Source organism: Grammomys surdaster, unplaced genomic scaffold (genome assembly GCF_004785775.1).
Source record: "Grammomys surdaster isolate TR1022 unplaced genomic scaffold, NIH_TR_1.0 124820, whole genome shotgun sequence".
NCBI lineage: Eukaryota > Metazoa > Chordata > Mammalia > Rodentia > Muridae > Grammomys > Grammomys surdaster.
This window is the reverse complement of record NW_021619764.1, coordinates 325,649-344,309: the sequence shown is the minus strand read 5'-3', so window position 1 is coordinate 344,309 and position 18,661 is coordinate 325,649. Positions and strand designations below refer to the sequence as shown.

The window sequence follows — 18,661 nt, the reverse complement described above, 5'->3', positions numbered from 1 at the left end:
TACGGGATTGCAATCTCCTTCAGCTCCTCCAGTCCTTCCTATATTTTAAGCAGTTATAATTTGATTTATTAAGATTTCAGGCAAAAATGCTTCATTTTGGTCTTAATTTCTGAGAACATAATTTATTTTAATGGTTTCTTTTGTTTACTTAGACATACAAATGAGGAATTGAGGAGTGTTACAAGAATGTTTCATGTAATTCTTTAACATAATGATCACAGAAACGCTGATATCATGTTGTAATAAAGTAAAAAAGTAATTTCAAACATTAAAAAAAGAGAGAGAGGTCCTGGGAGTGTAACCTCTTTAGCTAATCAGTAGCTAAAAGGGGGAAGGGACAGGCACATCTCCATTACCTCTCTGGCTTCCTTCAGCTATGCAGTGGAGGGTCCCTCCCGTATAGAAGGTTGTGGGGGCTCCCTCATCTATAGAAAGAAGGTTGGGAAGCAGGGTGGTTGGGATTGCATGGGGACTGTCAGGACTCAGAAGATGTGGCCGGAGGTTCTGCTGGATGCTTATCTGCAGATCTGTGTCTAATCTCTTCTGTCTGCCTAGAAAGAGGAACTCCTAACCTCTGCTGCACAGGAAAAAAAATCACTAATCACCTCTTTTGGCCAATGACAGTGATGGCTGTGGTTTGGAAAATTGCTGGGAAGTCCCTGATGAAGGGTGCAGTGCTTCCTTGTATTGTTTTGACTTTCCCCAAACAGGAAACAGGTTGTTTCCTCTCCCCTGGTTCCTAGCAACCAGACAAGACCAATACTTTCATTTCACCTCCTTCTGCCCCAAGGTGACCGCAGCACTGAGAGTTGGGGCACAACTACTCAGGCATCTTGATATCCCTAGACTGAATCAGCTACCCAAAACCATCGTCTTTATCCTAGATAAGCCTTGCATCTTGTAATAACCTTCCAAGGACACGATGGATCTATAGGTAGTGTGGATGCACTCTGTTACTGAGCATAGAGGGAAAGGAGGACTGAGCATAGGGACCGAGCTCTAAAATCTCACTACACAAGAGCTCTCGTTCAGGTAACGACTAGAGCAGGAAACACTGACAGCATGTAAAGCAGACAGTAATGTCTTTCTGTTAATGCTTAAAGTCCTGCTATGCCAATAGTAGCCTTTCTAGGAATAAGGCTTTGAGGAAGCTTGAAGAAGCCACTATCAGTCAGTGGGTACCTGGAAAGAACATAATTTTGTGTGAAATCGTGAAATAATTTCATTTAAACTTGGATGACAGATTTAAACAGAAACTAGGATGGGAATACCATGAGAAAATTGAACGTTTTTCTTCTCTAGGTTTCTTTATTCTTCCTTAGTGCTCATTCATTGCCGTTGCAGAGAGACTACAAGTAAACATTTGGCAGTGACTAAATCAGTGCAGTTTGACCTGCTGTGCAGCTCTATATGGCTGAGGTAGGCATCCTCAGCTCTTCTACACGGTGGCTGTAGGCACTCTCTCAGGGAAGGCTTAGGTAGCCCAGCTGTCCTGCAGTTCTCTGGGTAGGTCCCAAGGACAGATGGACTCTTCTGTGCACACTTCTGCTCCTCTCCAGTGATGCCCCCTTTCTGCAGGATCTGAGAAGTCGACATACAAGTCTCAGCTGAGGTAAATCAACATTGGTTTTTCAGATCAGGAAGTACCCTTTGTTACAATTGGTCTATAATTCCATATGGAATTTGGCATATAGGGATTGCTCCCAATCAGCCTGGGCATACCACACTGACATTGTTTGACTGCATTTTGGAGATAATTCACTACTGTGGCTTAGCAATCCAAGGGGCTGATTTTGATTGACAAAGGGAGGCTCTGAGTCTGTTGGGGGTTAGGATATGCTCCATCAGAGCCATATCTCCCTCCCTTCCTATTCAGCATTCTTTCATAGCAACTTCTAGCCTCAGAATCCTAGTAGAAAGAGGAAGGGGGCACAGATATGCAAGGGAACTGGGCCTTTTATTACCAAGGCAAAGGAAGTGCAGAAACCCACAATACTTCTGCTTATGCTCTTGGTCACAAGGCTGCTACTAGCCACAGGAAACCCTGTGGAATGCAACCCTTATGGACACTTTGCTTTCTAGGAAATGGTGTAGCTCTGTTCATAAGGAAGGATCAGATGGTAGTACAGACAGAAGGCAGTTAGTCCATTCAATTCCTATCAAGTGACTCAGCTTTTCCCTCCTCACTCTGAAGCCACCTCAGTCTCCATCCCCTGACCTCATACTACCAACCCACTGTCCAAGCTGAGGTCTTGTTAATTCTACATAGGAGCCAAAAGATGGGTCAAGAAATAAATCCTCAGAGTATGACTCTGGTTTTAAATTACACAAGAGCTTGTACCTGGCTAAACTCCCACAGGGATACTCTGGAGAGAAAGAAATCAAGCAAAGCACCTAGGCTCAAGGGAGGAGCCAAGCCGAACTCCCCCATGAGCTTTTCATTTCCTGAAGCAACACCTGGTGAGATGAAATTCGAGGCACGTGTTTATTTAATTTCTTCCTTTGCTTTAGCCTTTGGGTCTTTTTCTTGGGTTGCTCCCACACTAGCCACCTACAGTTCCACTGTACGAGACTCCTGAGCAAGGGAAGTTGGTGGGGTTAGTGGATGCTAGGTTTCAAGACTGGGACAAACGGCTGAGGTCACTGTTTAACACTGGCTGCCAGGTTCTCCCAGCATCCTTTAGTCCCTATTTGTTACAGGGCTCTCACACTGGCATACCCTGAACTCTGCAACCCCAGAGCTAGACTTCTCTTTCCTACATAACCCAATCATTTTGTTTACTCACTCTTTTTGTACCTTTGGCTGCTGCATCTGGTTTCCTTCTAGCCCCTACCCCCTTTTCACATGACCCAGGTCAGTCTGGTCATGCACACTCTGACTTTCTCAGATGTCTGACTATGCTCTCCCACATATCTATAATAAACCTTCTCCTTCATCTCTACTCAGCATTTGGACAAATAGAATTCTGAGGTTACATACTACACCTCTGTGTTGTGAAGAATTGGCATAACAGAAGGATTTAGGGCCTTCCTCTTAGCCAGTCCCAAAAACAAAACAAACAAACAAAAACAAAACACAAATAACAACAAAAAGTAGAGAGGTTCTGTGGGTAAAGACGCCTCTATGAAGCCTGAGAACTTGAGGTTGGGCCCTGGGGCCACACGGTACAAGAAGAGAACCAACTTCGACAAGTTGTCCTCTGATCTTTATATACACATTCGCCATGTGCATATACACACATGAATAAATGTAATAAAAACTAAGGTTGAGATTGATGGAAGAAGATTCTCTGGCTTCCATGAGCACATGTATACACATGCAAATGTACCAACCCACAAACATGCAAAATACGTGCAATGGAAGAGGCTCCAAAGTAGAACTATGTGATCCTGTTTTACTCCTCCTGGGTATGTGTTCCAAAGAATCAACCCAAGCATAAAATACAGATAAATATACAACCACCATTATTATCACACTACTCAGTCTAGGCGCCAATAAAAAAATGAATGGATGAAGAAAATATGAGATATACACATATGGCTATTGAAGAAAGGATGCTATTTGCAATATTTGGATATTTGGATATATTTGTTTGCAATAAATGGATAGAGTTAGAGATTATTATGCTAAATAAAATAAGCTAGACTTCGAAACACAAACATCATGCTTTTTTGTCATATGTAAAATCTAGATTTTTTTAAGGCATTAAAAAATCAGGGGGAACGATTTAGAAGAATGAAGGGGATTTGCAGAAGTGGGAAGAGGTAACTGAGGAAAAGGGGGCTAGAGAGACGACTTAGCGCTTAAGAATATTTGCTGCTTGCCATGGATATACAATAAAATAATAATTAAACTAACAAAACAAGGAATGCTTGGTGATATTACAGAGGACCCAAGTTCAGTTCCCACACCCATGTTGGTGGTTTGTAACTGTCTGTAATCCAGATCCAGGGGATTAATGCTTGCTTTCTGTCTTCTGTCTTTTTCGGGTTCCTACACACAAGTGGTCTATGTTAAGACAGTGAAGATCAGACTCCTTTGTTGTAAATGTCACTTTTATTTACCTGACTAAAAGTCACTTTAACTCACCTGACATAATTGTTGTCTTGGGGCTTGCAGCTGAATAAACTCACCCTTTCTACTTCTTTCTAAATTCTGGCTGGCTGATCTAACTCAGCTGTTCTAGCTTAAATTCCTCTCCAAGCTGACCGATTCAAACTGGCTTCTCTCGGCTCTTCACTGAATTGCTGTGCTTGACCTCACTAACTCTAGCAATCTGTTCTAATCTTTTGGTTCCTCTCATTCTCTGGCTCATTCTCTCTTTACCTGTGTCTAGCTTGTTCTCTCTGCAATGTATCTCTGTAAAACTGTTCAAGTAAAACTGCCCCTCTCTCTTTCTCTCTCTCCACACTGCTCTTTTTCTCTTGTCCTTGTGAGAGTTGGGAATAATCCTATCTCTGACTTATTCTGTCAAATCTTTCTCAGACTCACCACTTTGTCTGCCCCTCAATTAGACCTCACTTCCTATCGTGGAAGCTTCCTTCTACAAACTAAGTCTACCTACATTGGGATTAAAGTGTGTAGTAACTGCATGTCTGTATTCCAGCCAGAGTAGCCATGTTGCTGGATTAAAATTCCTTTACAGTTTGTATTCTTGATTAATGATTGATATGGGAGGGTCCAGCCTACACTAGGAGGTGCCATCCTTGGATAAGTGACCTGGGTGTATTAAAAATGTTAAGCAAGATGCCAGCTGAAAGAGAGAGATACCAAAGTGCCCTATGGTAAGAGAATATGTGATGGAGAGAGAGATGGATGAGAAAGCAAGCTCAGCATCTAGTGCACTGTGGAGAGAGGTGGAACTGGAGACATCACACAGTGAAGAACAGTCAGCTATGAGGAGCCTGTGTAACCACCTGGAGCCACAGTGATGTACTGCCCTGGGCTGCCACCAAGGGCCATGTCTGAATCAGAAGCCTTACTGCAGCTGGAGTCTGTGCTGATGGCTGTGGCCTGTGTTGCCATCAAATGCCATCTGGATGTCAGTAGTCTGGGGTGCTGCCTAAGCCCATGTTGATATTTGATAGCCTTACTGACACCAGAGGCAAAACTGATCTGAATGGCCTTTGCTGCCACCTGAGGCCATGATGACATCCAGCCCCAAGCTGCCACCAGGAGCTATGTCTGAGTCTGTGGTTCTATTGCAGCCAGGGTCTGTGTTGATGTCCCAGGTTCATGCTACCACCAAAGGCTATACAGATGTGTCTGGTCTGGGCTGCTACCTGAGCTCATGTTGACATCCAGCACTGTGGAGAGCTGGCTCCACCCCTTGCTTGCAGCAGGAGAGCCAGGCCTGCTCCTTGCTGGGCAGCATGGGAGAATTGGCTCTGGTGGCACTCGTGTGGAAGAGCTGCCCCCCAACCTTCATCTATCATGTGGTGGTGTGGGGAGAAATGGACCACATCTCACCTCCCACCCCCACCTCCACCCCCACTACCCACACATATGGGTGACATGGCCTTGCTGGTACTCACACCGGAAAACTGGTAGACTGACCAACTCAGCTACCACCCAGGGCCCAGATCCAGAGATTTGAGTTGGCTCACCCCAACATCCCCTGCATCTATGAACTGCTGGAGTGCATGAAAGGTCTAGTCCTGTAGATTAAAAGCTGCATGACTTCTATGACACAGGGCAACAACAAGATATTCAAGAGGAGTCCCACGAGGATCCAGTATAGAAAGTGTACCAGAAGCCAGAGGCCTCAAACCAGACCTGTGACTCATTACAATGAGCATTTGCAAGTACAGCTGTTTGGGCAAAAGGGCACACTGTGTGACACACTGCAGCTTCCACATTTAGATTTTTTTTATCTTATTTTGTTTTCTTTTAGTGGGGGTGGGTGCAGCAATAGAGAGGGCATAGGAAGGGACAGGGAAATTATTGGGATTGGGGTGCATGATGTGAAATTCACAAAGAATTTACAAAAAGTTTTAAAAAGTTAAGCAAGTCATGGTCACCAAGCAAGTAAGCAGCACTCCTCCATGGCCTCTGCATCAGCTCCTGCCTCCAGGTTTCAGTATTGAGTTTCTGTTCCTCTGTGATTGATTATAAGCCGTAAGATAAAAATAAACCCCTTCTTCCCCAGGGTGCTTTTAACCATGGTGTTTCTTATGGTTTATATAGGGAATGGCTCTATTAGAAGGTGTAGCCCTGTTGAAGCAGCTGTGTCACTGTAGGTGTGGACTTTAAGACCTCATCCTAGCTGCCTGGAAGCCAGTATTCTGCTAGCAGCCTTCAGATGAAGATGTAGAACTCTCAGCTCCTCTTGTACCATGCCTTCCTGGATGCTGCCATGTTCCTGCCTTGATGATAATTGACTGAACCTCTGAACCTGTAAGCCATCCCCAATTAAATGTTGTCCTTTGTAAGAGCTGTCTTAGTCATGGTGCCTGTTCACAGCAATGAAAGCCTAACTAAGACAGTGTTTATCACAGCAACCTGCCCAGTCTTCTGTGCTCTTTCCACACCTTACACAATGTTCCTTGAGCCTGGGATGCAGGAGTTGTGTGGTGAGTGTATCAGTTAGGGCTAGGCATCCCACAGAAAGGTTTTCTCTGCATTTTGACTAGTGACTTTCTGTAATGGTCACCTGCTGCCAAAAGAAGCTTAGAGATGCCAGTTTTGAGATATGAAAGATCGAAGCGGGCTGTCACTGGTGCCCCCAGGGAATGTTGGGAGGAAGCACTGAGGATTCCTAGAAACCATGTGAGGCTAACAGAAGAAATATAGCAAGAGGAAGAAAAAAATAATTGTTACTATCTCTATATTAGAGGGAACTTATGTACCAGGAAAAGCTCACAGGTCCCAGAAACCTAAGACACAATTTCTGCTATAAGATAATAAAGACCCCAAACAGTTGTGGTCTTTGACCAGTGAAGGACTGAGAATGTGGTTCAAAGATTTCAGAGAAAAGAAGAGGGTGAGAATGGGGAGTGACTCAGTCAAGAACGTACTTCTCTTGCAAGCTTGAGAACCCGTGTTTGATTCCCAGAACCTGTATGAAAAGCTGGGAATAGTGGCATGCACTTGTTATCTCAGGGCAGGGGAGGAGGAGGTAAAAAAAAATCCTCAGGGGTGATGGGCCAGCCAGTCCAGCTGAATTAGTGAACTCAGGCTGATGGGAAGCACTATCTCTAGGGAGGTAGATAGCATCACTGCGGAAGACACCTGAGATCAGCCTCTACCCTCCACAAACACCCATGTACCTGCACACACACACAAGCATGCATGCACACATACACACACACACACACATGTACACACATATGCACATGCATCCACATGCATAAGAAAACGAGACAGGGAATGAGGTGCCATGGGGATAGAGCAAATCTGGTTGGAAAAACACTTTTACCAAAAAAAACAAAATTCATCTCTGATGTTACAGCAGCACCGTCTTCCAAGACAAAACAGATTCCAGGACTAAGCATGTATGAGGCAACAGAAAAGTTTATTATAACAGCAATATGCAAATTAGCTGGGCGGGGCAGAAGCGGCATGATGATGTATGGTGGTTCAGGGTACGGTTGCAGTAACTAGTTCATTTCTCAAGGAGAGAGTTGACTTCTGCTCAAACTGGTTAAAAGGTTGGTGAGAGCTTCTAAGATGTCCAAAGGATGAGCATCATGTGTAGAAACTGCACATGAAGATTACTATGGAGAATCCAGAGAAGTGGTGGATCCATCTTACAGTCATTTTCTGTGACCTCCTAGGTGGCTTTCACTGAGGAAGAACACAAGGTAGCAAGCAGAAATACGGTCTGCTTTGGAGTTTCACAAATTGAAGATTGGTCACTTTCTTGATAAGCCAATTGAACAACTGCCAATGGTAAACTTTACTTCATTCCTTTGTCCTGGAAGACAGAAACTAGAGCATTTAGGCATTGAGCTCTGTAAGGCAAGGTTATCAAGGGAGATACAGAAAATAGAGATAAGGTCTAGTCTTACAGGCTAAGTCTAGTCTTCCATAAACCGGTTGTAGAAAAAGGAAGCAATCTCCCATACTTTCATGATTAACTCAATTATCATACTTGTGTTCTCAACTTCCCTCCTAGCATTTCGTTGTCTCTCTGTAAAGTTAACCTCCTTCTCTTTGAACTCCTTCTCCATGCGTGCCTTTCTCCTCTCCCTCTCCAGTTCATCTTTCAGATTTCTAATCTCTTCTTTGTACTCCCGTTTTATCCGTGCTTTCTCTCTCTCCAGTTCCTCTCTGTATAATTTTTGCATCTTCAACGTCTCTTTCTGAATCACACCCTCAGCACTCTCATACATCCTGTTAGTAAAGCATCTTCCACCATTTTCCCTCACCATACTCTGGACCAAGGTCAACAGCTGTGTCTTCTGTGCTTCCTGTTCAGCTCCTGAGGCTTTGTTGTTGAACAAACAGTAGCGATTCTGGAACTGAGAGATCACTTCTTGAAGGACTTCAGGAGCCGACTCTAAGTATTCATGGAAATTGATGTCTTCCAAGTCATCCTTCCTGGTGAGCAAGAGAATCATGAATCTTCTAGCCTTTGTTCCAAACATTTTCAGAAGTTCCTGTGTGGCCTTGTGTTCTTCCACAGTATAACGCCCCAGTGGGACCACAAGGAGCAGAGCATGAGGCCCTGGAGAGGTCAGGGCAACATAGCGAGTGATCTCCTTTTGTGTTTCAGCATCTGGTACCTCAGTGTCAAAAATACCAGGTGTATCCATGACAACGAGCTCTTTCCCGTTCCAGGAGCTCACCCCTTTCTCACAGACCTTGGTAATGGATTTTGCACAAATGCCAGAACGAAACACTTTTTCCCCAAGGATGCTGTTCCCTGTTGAACTCTTTCCTGATCCAGTTTTTCCAACTAAGACAATTCTCAGTTGGGGACTTCCTTGATTTTGGCTTCCAAGCTCTACAACATCAAGGAAACAAAACCAAATGTTATGCTCAGCCCCTGACGGTTAAGTGAATAAACTCACACAATCCTATACCCACTCTCTGGCTGCTTCTGACCTCTCCTCATGTTGTCGCCTCTGCCCTGCCAGGGACTACACACAACCTGTCGATCTAAATGCCCATCTCAAAGGGCCTTTGATTTCTCGTATTCACTGCCCCTTTTTATATTCTTTTTGAGTTCCTCATTTCGACCCCTTGTGGTTTCCAAGCACCCAGCAGAGGAAATAAGAGTTTCAGAAGAGACCAGTGAACCACTTCTGGTAGCTGCCTCACTTACAGAATCCAGATTGGAACACCAAGTGTGAGTTTGGGGCATCTGCAGAGAAAGACATATTTTTTTTCCTGATTTATATTTTAAAATGCCATTTTCTTTCAACCAGGAGCTAGGTAGGGGAGGATGTAAAAGCTTTAAGATAGTTTCCCATGTTTGGAAACCAGAATCCCAGGATGAAAGAACTAATATGTCCGAGAGCACTGTCTAAGATGATCTAGTAAATGATACAGGGCCAGTTCACATCAGGATTCACTTAATACAGTAGAGTCCCCCATCGGAAAGATTCTTGTGTGCATTGGTCTCTTGATTATAGGAAGGAAGAATGGGAGAAGGCATCAATGGTAGCGACTATGCCATAATTAGCCAGCATTGATACCACATGGTGATTGCTAGACTAGAAGCCCTGCTCATCCCCTGCACAAGCTAGGAAATCCCCGTCTGCCCTCCTCCCCCCAACCCCACTCACATAGAGAAAACTCCCCTGTCTGTTCAGATGCTTGGAGAAAACTCCAAGCTAACATGTCGTCACTCCCCGTCTCTGATTGGAACGAAGGCAATGGGAGCAGGAAGCCAGACAAGGGACCAATGACCCACCACATTGCTTTCTCTCAATCCTCCTTCAGGAAAGGACAGAGATGTGACCAGAAAGGCCACAATCAAGAGAGGCCACCAGCAGCATTTCTGCCTGTAGGAAAGAGGAAGTAAGAAGCTGTGCTGAAGGCATGCATGGTGGCTCATGCTGCACTGGAGAGACAGGAGCAGGCTCCAAGCTGACCAGGGCCACAGTGTGTGTGTGAGCCCATGTCAACACAAACAAAAGAGTGAAAAGAAGGAAAGGAAGGGAAGGGAGGGCTATGCCAAGCTCTGGACCAGTGAGAGACCAGCTGGGTTTCTTCTGCTCGGCCTCATGGACATATCCTAAGACAGGGTAGAGAGAGTCAAGCAGAGAGGGAGAACAGAGAAATGAAGAAAAATCTAAGGGTGGTGTAATGGATTTCTCCAGTTCACTGAGGACTGATGATCAAGGCAGGAAGGACTGCACCCCTCCCACTTCTTCTGCAGTTTGCCTCCCCTCTGCCCCACACCCAGCTCCTCTCACCATGGCTGCTCCTTGAACTTTCTGGGATGGACCCCACACCACTGAACTGGAAGTCCATTGTAGCTCAGCTCCCTGCAGATAAAGAAACAGTCATGGCGAGTTATGAAAAACACTCGGAACCCCGCTTCCTGTAACTAGCACTAAACTTTTTGCCATCAACTCTGTACTTTGGTTTTTCCTGCCCCATCCCTAAAAGCTTACCTCAGTATTCCATTGTTCAGGCTATTCTTTTTCTTACACAAACTTAAATCCTACCAACACCTCCTTGTGCTGGTCCCATTTCCCTCCATCTCTCCAACTAGTGAAAGAGTACTGCAGTGTCCAAACTTCTGGCTCAGCTTCTCATCGTGGCTTTCATGGGCATCTCTAACAAAGGCTGACCAGAATGGAGCCCTTGACCCCACCCCTTTCCTAGGCCTGACTCCTTGTCTCAGTGGCATCACCACACAACCAGTGGCTTTTGCTAGGCTGTGAGCTCCACTCTAGCCTTGGTTTCCTGCCTTGCATGAGCCCATCACCAAATCTTAATGACTACATTCAGAAATCTCATTTGTCCCTTCGTTTCTACCTTCGGGTTGATCAGACCCACTGTTGTTCATTGTCAATGTAGCTGGCTGGGACCGGATCATCCATTCTTGGATCACTTTGTAACTCCACCACCAGATCTCACTTTCAAAATCCAATTTCATTTTACTTTTCTTGCTTGAATTCCCTAGCAGCTTTTGATTCTCTTCAGAGCATAGTTTGACTATTAGAATAGTCCAGAAGTCCCTTCATGAACATTATTCCCTGAAGGCACTGACTCTCCCCATGTTCCCAGGATCCTAGAAACCACTTTTTATCACCTATGCTTTTTCAGAATTTCCCCTTTCCGGGGCCACTGCTCCAACCCATCACCCAGCTGGTGCTGCTCAGCCTCTGCTTCCTGAGAAGCCCTCTCCAACGTCTCTCTCCTGCATCAGCACCAACCTGAAACTCCAGCTTTTGAGGTCACTTGCTTTTGCTATAACTACACAGCAGCATTTCCTCATCAAAGACCTGGCTGTAACATGAAATTATTTTCTAGTATATGATTGTTTCCTCTTAGACTATGTGACAGGAGACTTTCCAGGAATAGACATAGCAGTGAACAAAGGGTGGCTCTCAACTTACTAAACAAGCAAATTGATTTTCTTGGGTCTTTACCTCTCTCTGCTTGGTGGTAGCCTGTGCACACAGCACTCCTTCCTTGTTAACCAAGACACAGTCATGTAGAAACACTCAGATCATTCTAAATGCTTCCTCTACCTAGTACACATGAACTATTCAAAAACTCTGGAGCCAACTATGACCAGGACAGGTTGGAAGGCTCCTTCTTAGGGACAGAGTCCCCACACAGGGAGCCATCAGTTACAAATGTAAAGCAGAACACCAGATGCTTCTTTTGAAAGAGGCTCATTTCTTTATGCCTGAAGGCCATGTGGGTAGAAGATAGCTTCTCATAAACTAAAAAAGAAACCACACACTTACATAAAGCATTGGCTCTTAGCACAGAGTTGATTTGGTGATTAGCAAGGAGACTCAGTATCAATGGTTGAAAATTTCTCAATACTTTCTCAGGTTGGGGGAAACAGAAGGCACAGGGTGACAGAGGGGCTCTTTAGACACTAATTCATCTGTAAAACCAGGACCTGTGTTTCTGTAGGTGCTGGTTTCATTGACTAAGTCGTCCTGCACTGCCTATGACCAAACATGTACTACTGGCTTTAGAACTGTAGCCATAGTAAATGTAACCTCCGTACTTAGACCTACCTGGAGGAAGCTCAAATTTTCTAAGAACTCAGGAAAGAATGGTTTCTCTAAGAGGGAGCTTCACTAGGAAGCAGCTTAAATGAAGAAGATGACAGACAGTGCTGATCCTGACACTATGCCAGCTTGTTAGAGCTGTGCCAAGCTGTGCCAAGCTGGGCCAAGCTGGGCCTGTTAGGGATCCCCCATCCCTACCTTCTCCCTGCCTGCTCCCTCCAAGCTAATTCATTCGTTCTCTTCCTGGAAGGGTCAAGATAAAAAATCTTTTTGACCAGTGAAGGAATACTTTCTCTGTAGAGAAAGTGTCCTCAAAACAGTGAACCCTGAAGCACATAAATTTGTAGAGCTCAGCCTTCAACTAGGATTACCGCCTAAAATCATCTGGCTGGAAACAGAAACTAATGAGTACAATTCCCAAGAGCAGGTATGTCAGGAGATTTACTAGACACAGCCAACAGAGAGGCCCCATCCTCACCAAATTCAACACCCACACCATCCATCCCTACCCTCGTACCTGAAAATCTGAGTCCTGTGGCCTTCTCTGATTTTGCAGCAATGCTAGAAACCAGAAAACAGAGCAGCAGAGAGGAAGCGAGGGGGAGGAACTGTGGAAATAGGAGTGTGCAGAGGACCCACCCATCTTCCTAGCTAGCTGCACTGCCGAACTTTCTGCAGTCCTCTTTTTCTGTGCCATCTCATGTGGTACCCATGGGCTGCTGGTAGCTACGGAGCACTTGGAATGTGATACATCAATAGTCGCTCTTTTCACCACCAGGACTTTAGTTGACTGCAATGTGGTCCATCTTAGTAAATAACGGGCAGTCGGCTCTTGTTTAGCAGAACATTCTGTAAATATGAATGACAATGACTTGGTCGGTAGTGACATTGAATCTCCTGTGTGCTTACTTATTTAAGAAATGTGAGAAAGAATAATTGAGTAAGAGAGAGACAGAGAGAACTCCTTGTTAATAGTATATAATAGAATCTACTTTTGCTTTGGATATTTAGGTATTTTATACTTCATGCAATTCATGACCCAGTTGGATTTAAATGGGACATCTATATCATACCTCCTCCCCTCAGGGCTCAGGGCTCATTACAGAAGAGGGGTGGGAAGATTGGAGGCAGTGAACATCTGCAGTGAAACACTATTTGCTGGATATGACAAGGCCATTTCACACACAATTTTGCCCAGACCAAAATCCCAGTGCCAGTGGGGAAGGGCCCATGAACTCTTGCCCCTATCTAAGGTGCTGTGTTGATTGCTGTATTGTATTGTATTGATTGCTGCTAGTGTGTGTGTGTGTGTGTGTGTGTGTGTGTGTGTGTGTATTTGCTTCGGGCTCCATGCATACCTCTTCAACTTGGGACAGGCTTCTTTCAAATTCTACTCAATCTCTACACACACACACACACACACACACACACACACACACACATCAGAAGAACCTCATCACACTGCTTTCACGTACTTGACATCCATACAGTTTATAAGTCCCAAAGGACCACAGCTCTGATGAGTTACTCAGGCAGAGATCTGCAGGAAGAGCCTAGGTTTTGGATCCCTAACACAAATAAGGATAAGAGTGGTGGGGGGAAGTGAGTCAGATTAGCAGCCCTCCCATCGGGAAAATCTATTTATGAAGTGACTTCGATTCCCCAGGTTCATCTGTGAAATCTGGTAATTCGGCACAGAGTCACCAAGCAACCAGGCAGTTCTGAGAGAGGCCCCGACAAACCTCAGTTCTTCACCACAGGCCTTCTTCTAAGTCTCCTCTCTCACTTCCCCATGCACTGCCCTGTGCACGGAAGGGTCCCATAAATTTGTAACCTTCAGTAATTAGGATGCTGGGAGCACAGATGTCCAGATACAATCCCAATCCAGACAGGCATTTGTAACAGATTACACTGGTCAGCAATAACACCTTCCAGCCCTACAGTTTATTTTTCAACGATTTCTATTCTTTCTTCATGTTATCTCTCTGCTACATAAACTGACATTTTTCTTCAATTCATGAACTCCATTCTCAGACTTAAAGAAATTTCTGGTCCAACTCAATTGATTTTTTTGTGTGTGATTTTGTGTGTGTGTGTGTGTGTGTGTGTGTGTGTGTGTGAAGAGACCAGGGGATGATTTTTGATAACAATCCTCGAGAAATTGTGGGCTTGAAGCTGATGTCAGCCCATTTCCCAGAACCCTTCCCTATGAGAGTAAGACAGCTGCTGTTAAATGTGACCTGAGACACTTCCTCTTTGCATCCGCCACAGACATTTCCTGTGCTAGCCCCTTCACCTTTGTCTTACTCATCTCACGAGCTGTCATATTACAGGGCAGAACGGCTAAGATGGAGCAGCCATGCACACTGCCGTTAACATGAGATGGTACTCAGAACAGACTGTCAGAGGAGACTTAGAAAGGAAGATCTCCAGGAGTTTTCAGCTTGCTAAACTGTACTCAGAGTTCTCCCTGGAGGTCACTTTGGACTGGAATTGGTCCAAAGCAGAATTCTCCTCTCCTCTCACCTGGAGAGACTACTTCTGGCCACTTGCAGCTCAATCTTAAGCAAGTGTGATGCGTGTACACTGTTGCTGTCTTTAGAATTTATTGGTATCAGGCTCCGAACCCAGTGACATCACATCTAGGTGACAATCGCCACACATTCCCAGAATCCATTTGGCTCACCTCCCACTTTTACCTGCAAGAGGCTCTGTCACTATCCATATAAATAGGCAGACCCCCCTGACCTCTCTCTACCCCCTCTTCTTGCCATCACCTTTGCCCTTTTCTCCTGAATAAACCTCACATGGAACTGTTTGGCCTGGTGTGTTCTGTCATGAGCTACCTATTGAACAGCAGAATTATTGTAATGGAGTTTTAAAGTCTGAAACTAATAAAACACTTAGTAAATTCATTATAAAAATTATGAAAATTGCCCCGGAGAGATGAGCCTGCAGTCTGGAGCCCTAGCTGCTCTTCCAGAGGACCCAGACTGTATTTCCAGCACTCAGTGGGGGCTCACAACCATTTATAACTCCAATGCCAGGGGATCTGACATCCTCTTCCAGCCTCTGAGGCCTCCAGGCACATACAAACATGCAGGCAATACACCCATACATGTATTTAAAAAAATTATAAACAATCTGAAGGAAGCTCACAGCTTGGAAAGACCATCGATCCCATTGCTCCCCTAACTAAACAGATTCTGGAAATGGGGACAGTGATATGGGGAAGAATAGTCTCTAGTTGTGTGCCCATTTGTGAGGTACATAAAACCAGGCTTTAATGTGTAGCCTCAAACTCATGATCACATGAACAGCCATATTCTGTGAGATATAAGGCAAAACAAAAAGTCATAATTTAGGGGAAAGATTTGTAGAGAAGAGTGGAGGGAGTGGAAAGGAAGAAGAGAAGGAGGGAGAGAATGACCAGAGTATGTCATATGCATGGACTTGCCAACAAACAAAAGTTATTAATAAAAACAAAAATCAAATAATTTTTATTATTAGTTATTTTATTATTAGGTATAACAGTAGTTATTTAAAATACCATTGAGAATACAGGAATGACCATGAGTGGGTCTGTGTAAGTGTAAAAATATTCTGTGCATTTCGTTCTGCCGTGTTCTATTTCCATTTAATAACAGATCAGAGATGTCAAAGTCAAGATAAGCTGACTTTTGTAAAGTCATCTACAAGGCAACACTGTGGCCTAGCACCTGTTAAATACCACAGGCAGTCTCATGGTCCACACACCTACTAACGTGATCAGAAGGCTTTCAAGGGTACAAAAGTGAAAGCCTTAGTATTAATGGCATCCAACACAAGCCCAGAAAGGCTGGAGGTCAGTAGTGACCGAGACTGAAGCACAACAGGTGCTTCAAGTTCAGAAGCATCAGCTATGAAGAACTGGGCTTACTGCAGGATGAGCTTGGGGGTTAGTGGAAATGGTGGGCCCTATAGTTTCCTCCCTCCCCCATAATTCAGAGTACTGCATTTCATTTTCTCCTAGGAAGATGATTATAAGGTTCTTTTCCAAAGATTAGAGCATCTCACAAAAGCCTTGCACATCCCAGAACTTAGGATTCATTCCATATAGTCATCTGTGTCTGCTTGGCCACCTGTAGTGGAACTCGGAGACCTACTATAGAGCTTTGGGACTGCTTTCCTAATGACTTACTTGTTTTAAATTTAAATCAAGTAGATGTGTGTGTGTGTGTGTGTGTGTGTGTGTGTGTGTGTGTGTGCATGGTGTATGTGTGTGTGGTGTGGTATGCATGGGGTAGGGGGATATATAGGAGGATTATTCATGGTGTATGTGTGTGAGCATGATTGTATGGTTTGCCTGGTATGGTGTGTGTGTGCGTGCGTGCGTGCGTGCGTGCGTGCGTGCGTGCGTGCGTGTGTGCGTGCGTGTGTGTGTGACTGTGTGTGTCTGTGTGTGTGTGGTGTGTTGCCTAGACATGTCTATGTGGACTGTGAGTGCAAGTACCAGAGGAAGGCAAAGGTATTGAATCCCCTGGAGCTGGAGCAGGAGCTGGAGCAACAGGTGGTTGTGCAGCCCCTCTGGGAGCTGGGAACAGAAGTTGGATCCTCTGTAAGGGCAGTTCACAGTCTTAGCTGCTGTGCCATCTTTCCAGACCCTATAATTTCTTCTGAGATGAAAAGGTAACCAGGCAGAACTGACATCTGAAGAAAGGAAGACAGCACAAGAAAGACACGAGGTGAAGAGGACAAGAAAATATGACCCTGAAGGAAACTGTCGTCATCTCCTGGTACAAAGGTGAGAAAAACTAACTATGCAAACTATCATTTGCAGTAATACGGGTGAATCTGGGGGACATTGTGCTAAGAAAGGTCAAATACTTCCCATCTCATTTTCACATAAAACCTAAAATGCTCACCTGAGGTTTGGGGTTTGGGAGTGCTCAGCCACACTTGACAGACACATCTACAACAAAAGTCCTGCACCTAAGGCTCAGGGAACATCTCAGAACCAGGAATTCTGCAGTGAGTAAGATTGTTTCTCCTAGAAATGACAAAAAAAAACCTCCACCCATGATATGTCAACAATATGTGGCTACTGAAACAAGCCCTCTAGAAGTTCAACACCAATGGACGTGCTATCAAGGAAGGGGAAATCTCAGGAGGTCTTATTCTGAAACAAAGAACCACAGGCAACTAAGCAATGCTACAGCAGGAGGTACAGGGATGTCCCTAGGGATGAGTCCCCTGACTGATTATCCAATATTGAGTGGTCAGCACGGAAATGTATACATACACAGCCATTATAGAGGCTGAGCAACTTGTATTTATATATTTATGTATGCTTACATGTGTAACAATAACAAAGAGACAAGGGCTATGAATTTGAAAGGGAGCAAGGGGTTAAAGGCAGGAAATGTAAGGGAGAAATTATTTTAACTTCAAAACTTAAAATTTCCAAGTCAGTTGGGCATGGGGCTCATGTCTGTTAATTTCCATGGTTTAATTATATATATACACACATATATATATATATATATATATATATATATATATACACACACATATACATAGATGCCACAAGGTCCATGTGAGGAACAAAGCAAGCAATTTTATTTGTTAATTATGTTTCAGTCAGTCAGGAAATGTAAGATATTACCATAGCCATCTTCAGAAAATACAATATACTACATTAACAAATCATGGCAAATTATAAAGAACCCACCAGAAGTTGATGAAAAGACCCTATTGCTAAAGACTCTACATACTGTTTGCACTATATGAAGAAATCAGACAGGAACTGGGCTGGATTTCCTCTCTACAGGCTAGCTTTTCATTTTGCTGGAAGTTGCTATGTAGGCTGCTGAGGAAGAAAAGACATCAATAGTCTTAACCAAATACTATAAACTACAATGCCAACACACCAGGCAAGCTGGGCCCACTTGTGCAGGACTGGTGGGACTGTTATGGAGATAGCCATGTGCTTTCTGACTGGATTCACAGACAGAGCTCATGTGTGGTCCCAGAATCCCGATCAGAAACCCAGGGCTAGGGAGGCCATAGGTCATAGTAGAGACTCACTACTTACTGTTTAGCTATACTTGACATTGCACCAAATTGCAGTCTAAATATTTACACCCATAGACAAATGCTATTCTTATCTTTTTATCAAAAAGCCTCTGTTTGCAGAGTATAGGGGTGAATGCAGAGATCCAGGACTGGATGCCCCACCCTAACCCAAGACACTTACGCCACTACCTTTAAGGTTCAGGAAACAGTCATTGCAATTGGGAGCTCACAACATCATGGGGTCTGTCAACAGTTAGACACGAACAGATAGATAAAGGAGCTCCTGGGAAACTACCCCACCCTGCCGAGCTAGTAACTACTGATGGATTCTGGGGAAGGGAGAGTCATTGTCTTAGGTTGTTTTGCTCCTGTGAGCCCACCATGCTCTGATAGGTGGTTCTAAACCTATCCTCTCTCTCTCTCTCTCTCTCTCTCTCTCTCTCTCTCTCTCTCTCTC

General features: G+C 44.4%; 1 protein-coding gene across 3 annotated transcripts; it reads right to left on the bottom strand.

Annotated features, from left to right (window-relative positions):
* Positions 1-7,495: 7,495 nt before the first annotated feature.
* Gimap4 (GTPase, IMAP family member 4) lies at positions 7,496-12,730 on the bottom strand. 3 transcript variants are annotated; one of them, XM_028784760.1, is made up of 4 exons: positions 12,668-12,702; positions 10,366-10,437; positions 9,748-9,951; positions 7,496-8,948 (listed from the first exon to the last, which is right to left on the bottom strand). In XM_028784760.1, the coding sequence occupies exons 3-4, from the start codon at positions 9,863-9,865 to the stop codon at positions 8,020-8,022; spliced, it is 1,047 nt and encodes a 348-aa protein (XP_028640593.1). In that variant the 5' UTR covers positions 9,866-9,951; positions 10,366-10,437; positions 12,668-12,702; the 3' UTR covers positions 7,496-8,019. The 3 variants fall into 3 exon arrangements, with proteins under 3 accessions (XP_028640593.1, XP_028640594.1, XP_028640595.1); XM_028784761.1 differs by lacking the exon at positions 9,748-9,951 and having other exon boundaries at positions 12,668-12,730; XM_028784762.1 differs by lacking the exons at positions 9,748-9,951; positions 12,668-12,702 and adding an exon at positions 10,567-11,704.
* Between the last annotated feature and the right edge of the window lie 5,931 nt (positions 12,731-18,661).

Coding starts and splice junctions, on each gene's coding strand:
- Gimap4 (XM_028784760.1), bottom strand. CDS start 9,865: ATGTGGTGGGTCATTGGTCCCTTGTCTGGCTTCCTGCTCCCATTGCCT. Junction 8,949..9,747: donor CCAAGCATCTGAACAGACAG/GGGAGTTTTCTC, acceptor TTGATGTTGTAG/AGCTTGGAAGCCAAAATCAA.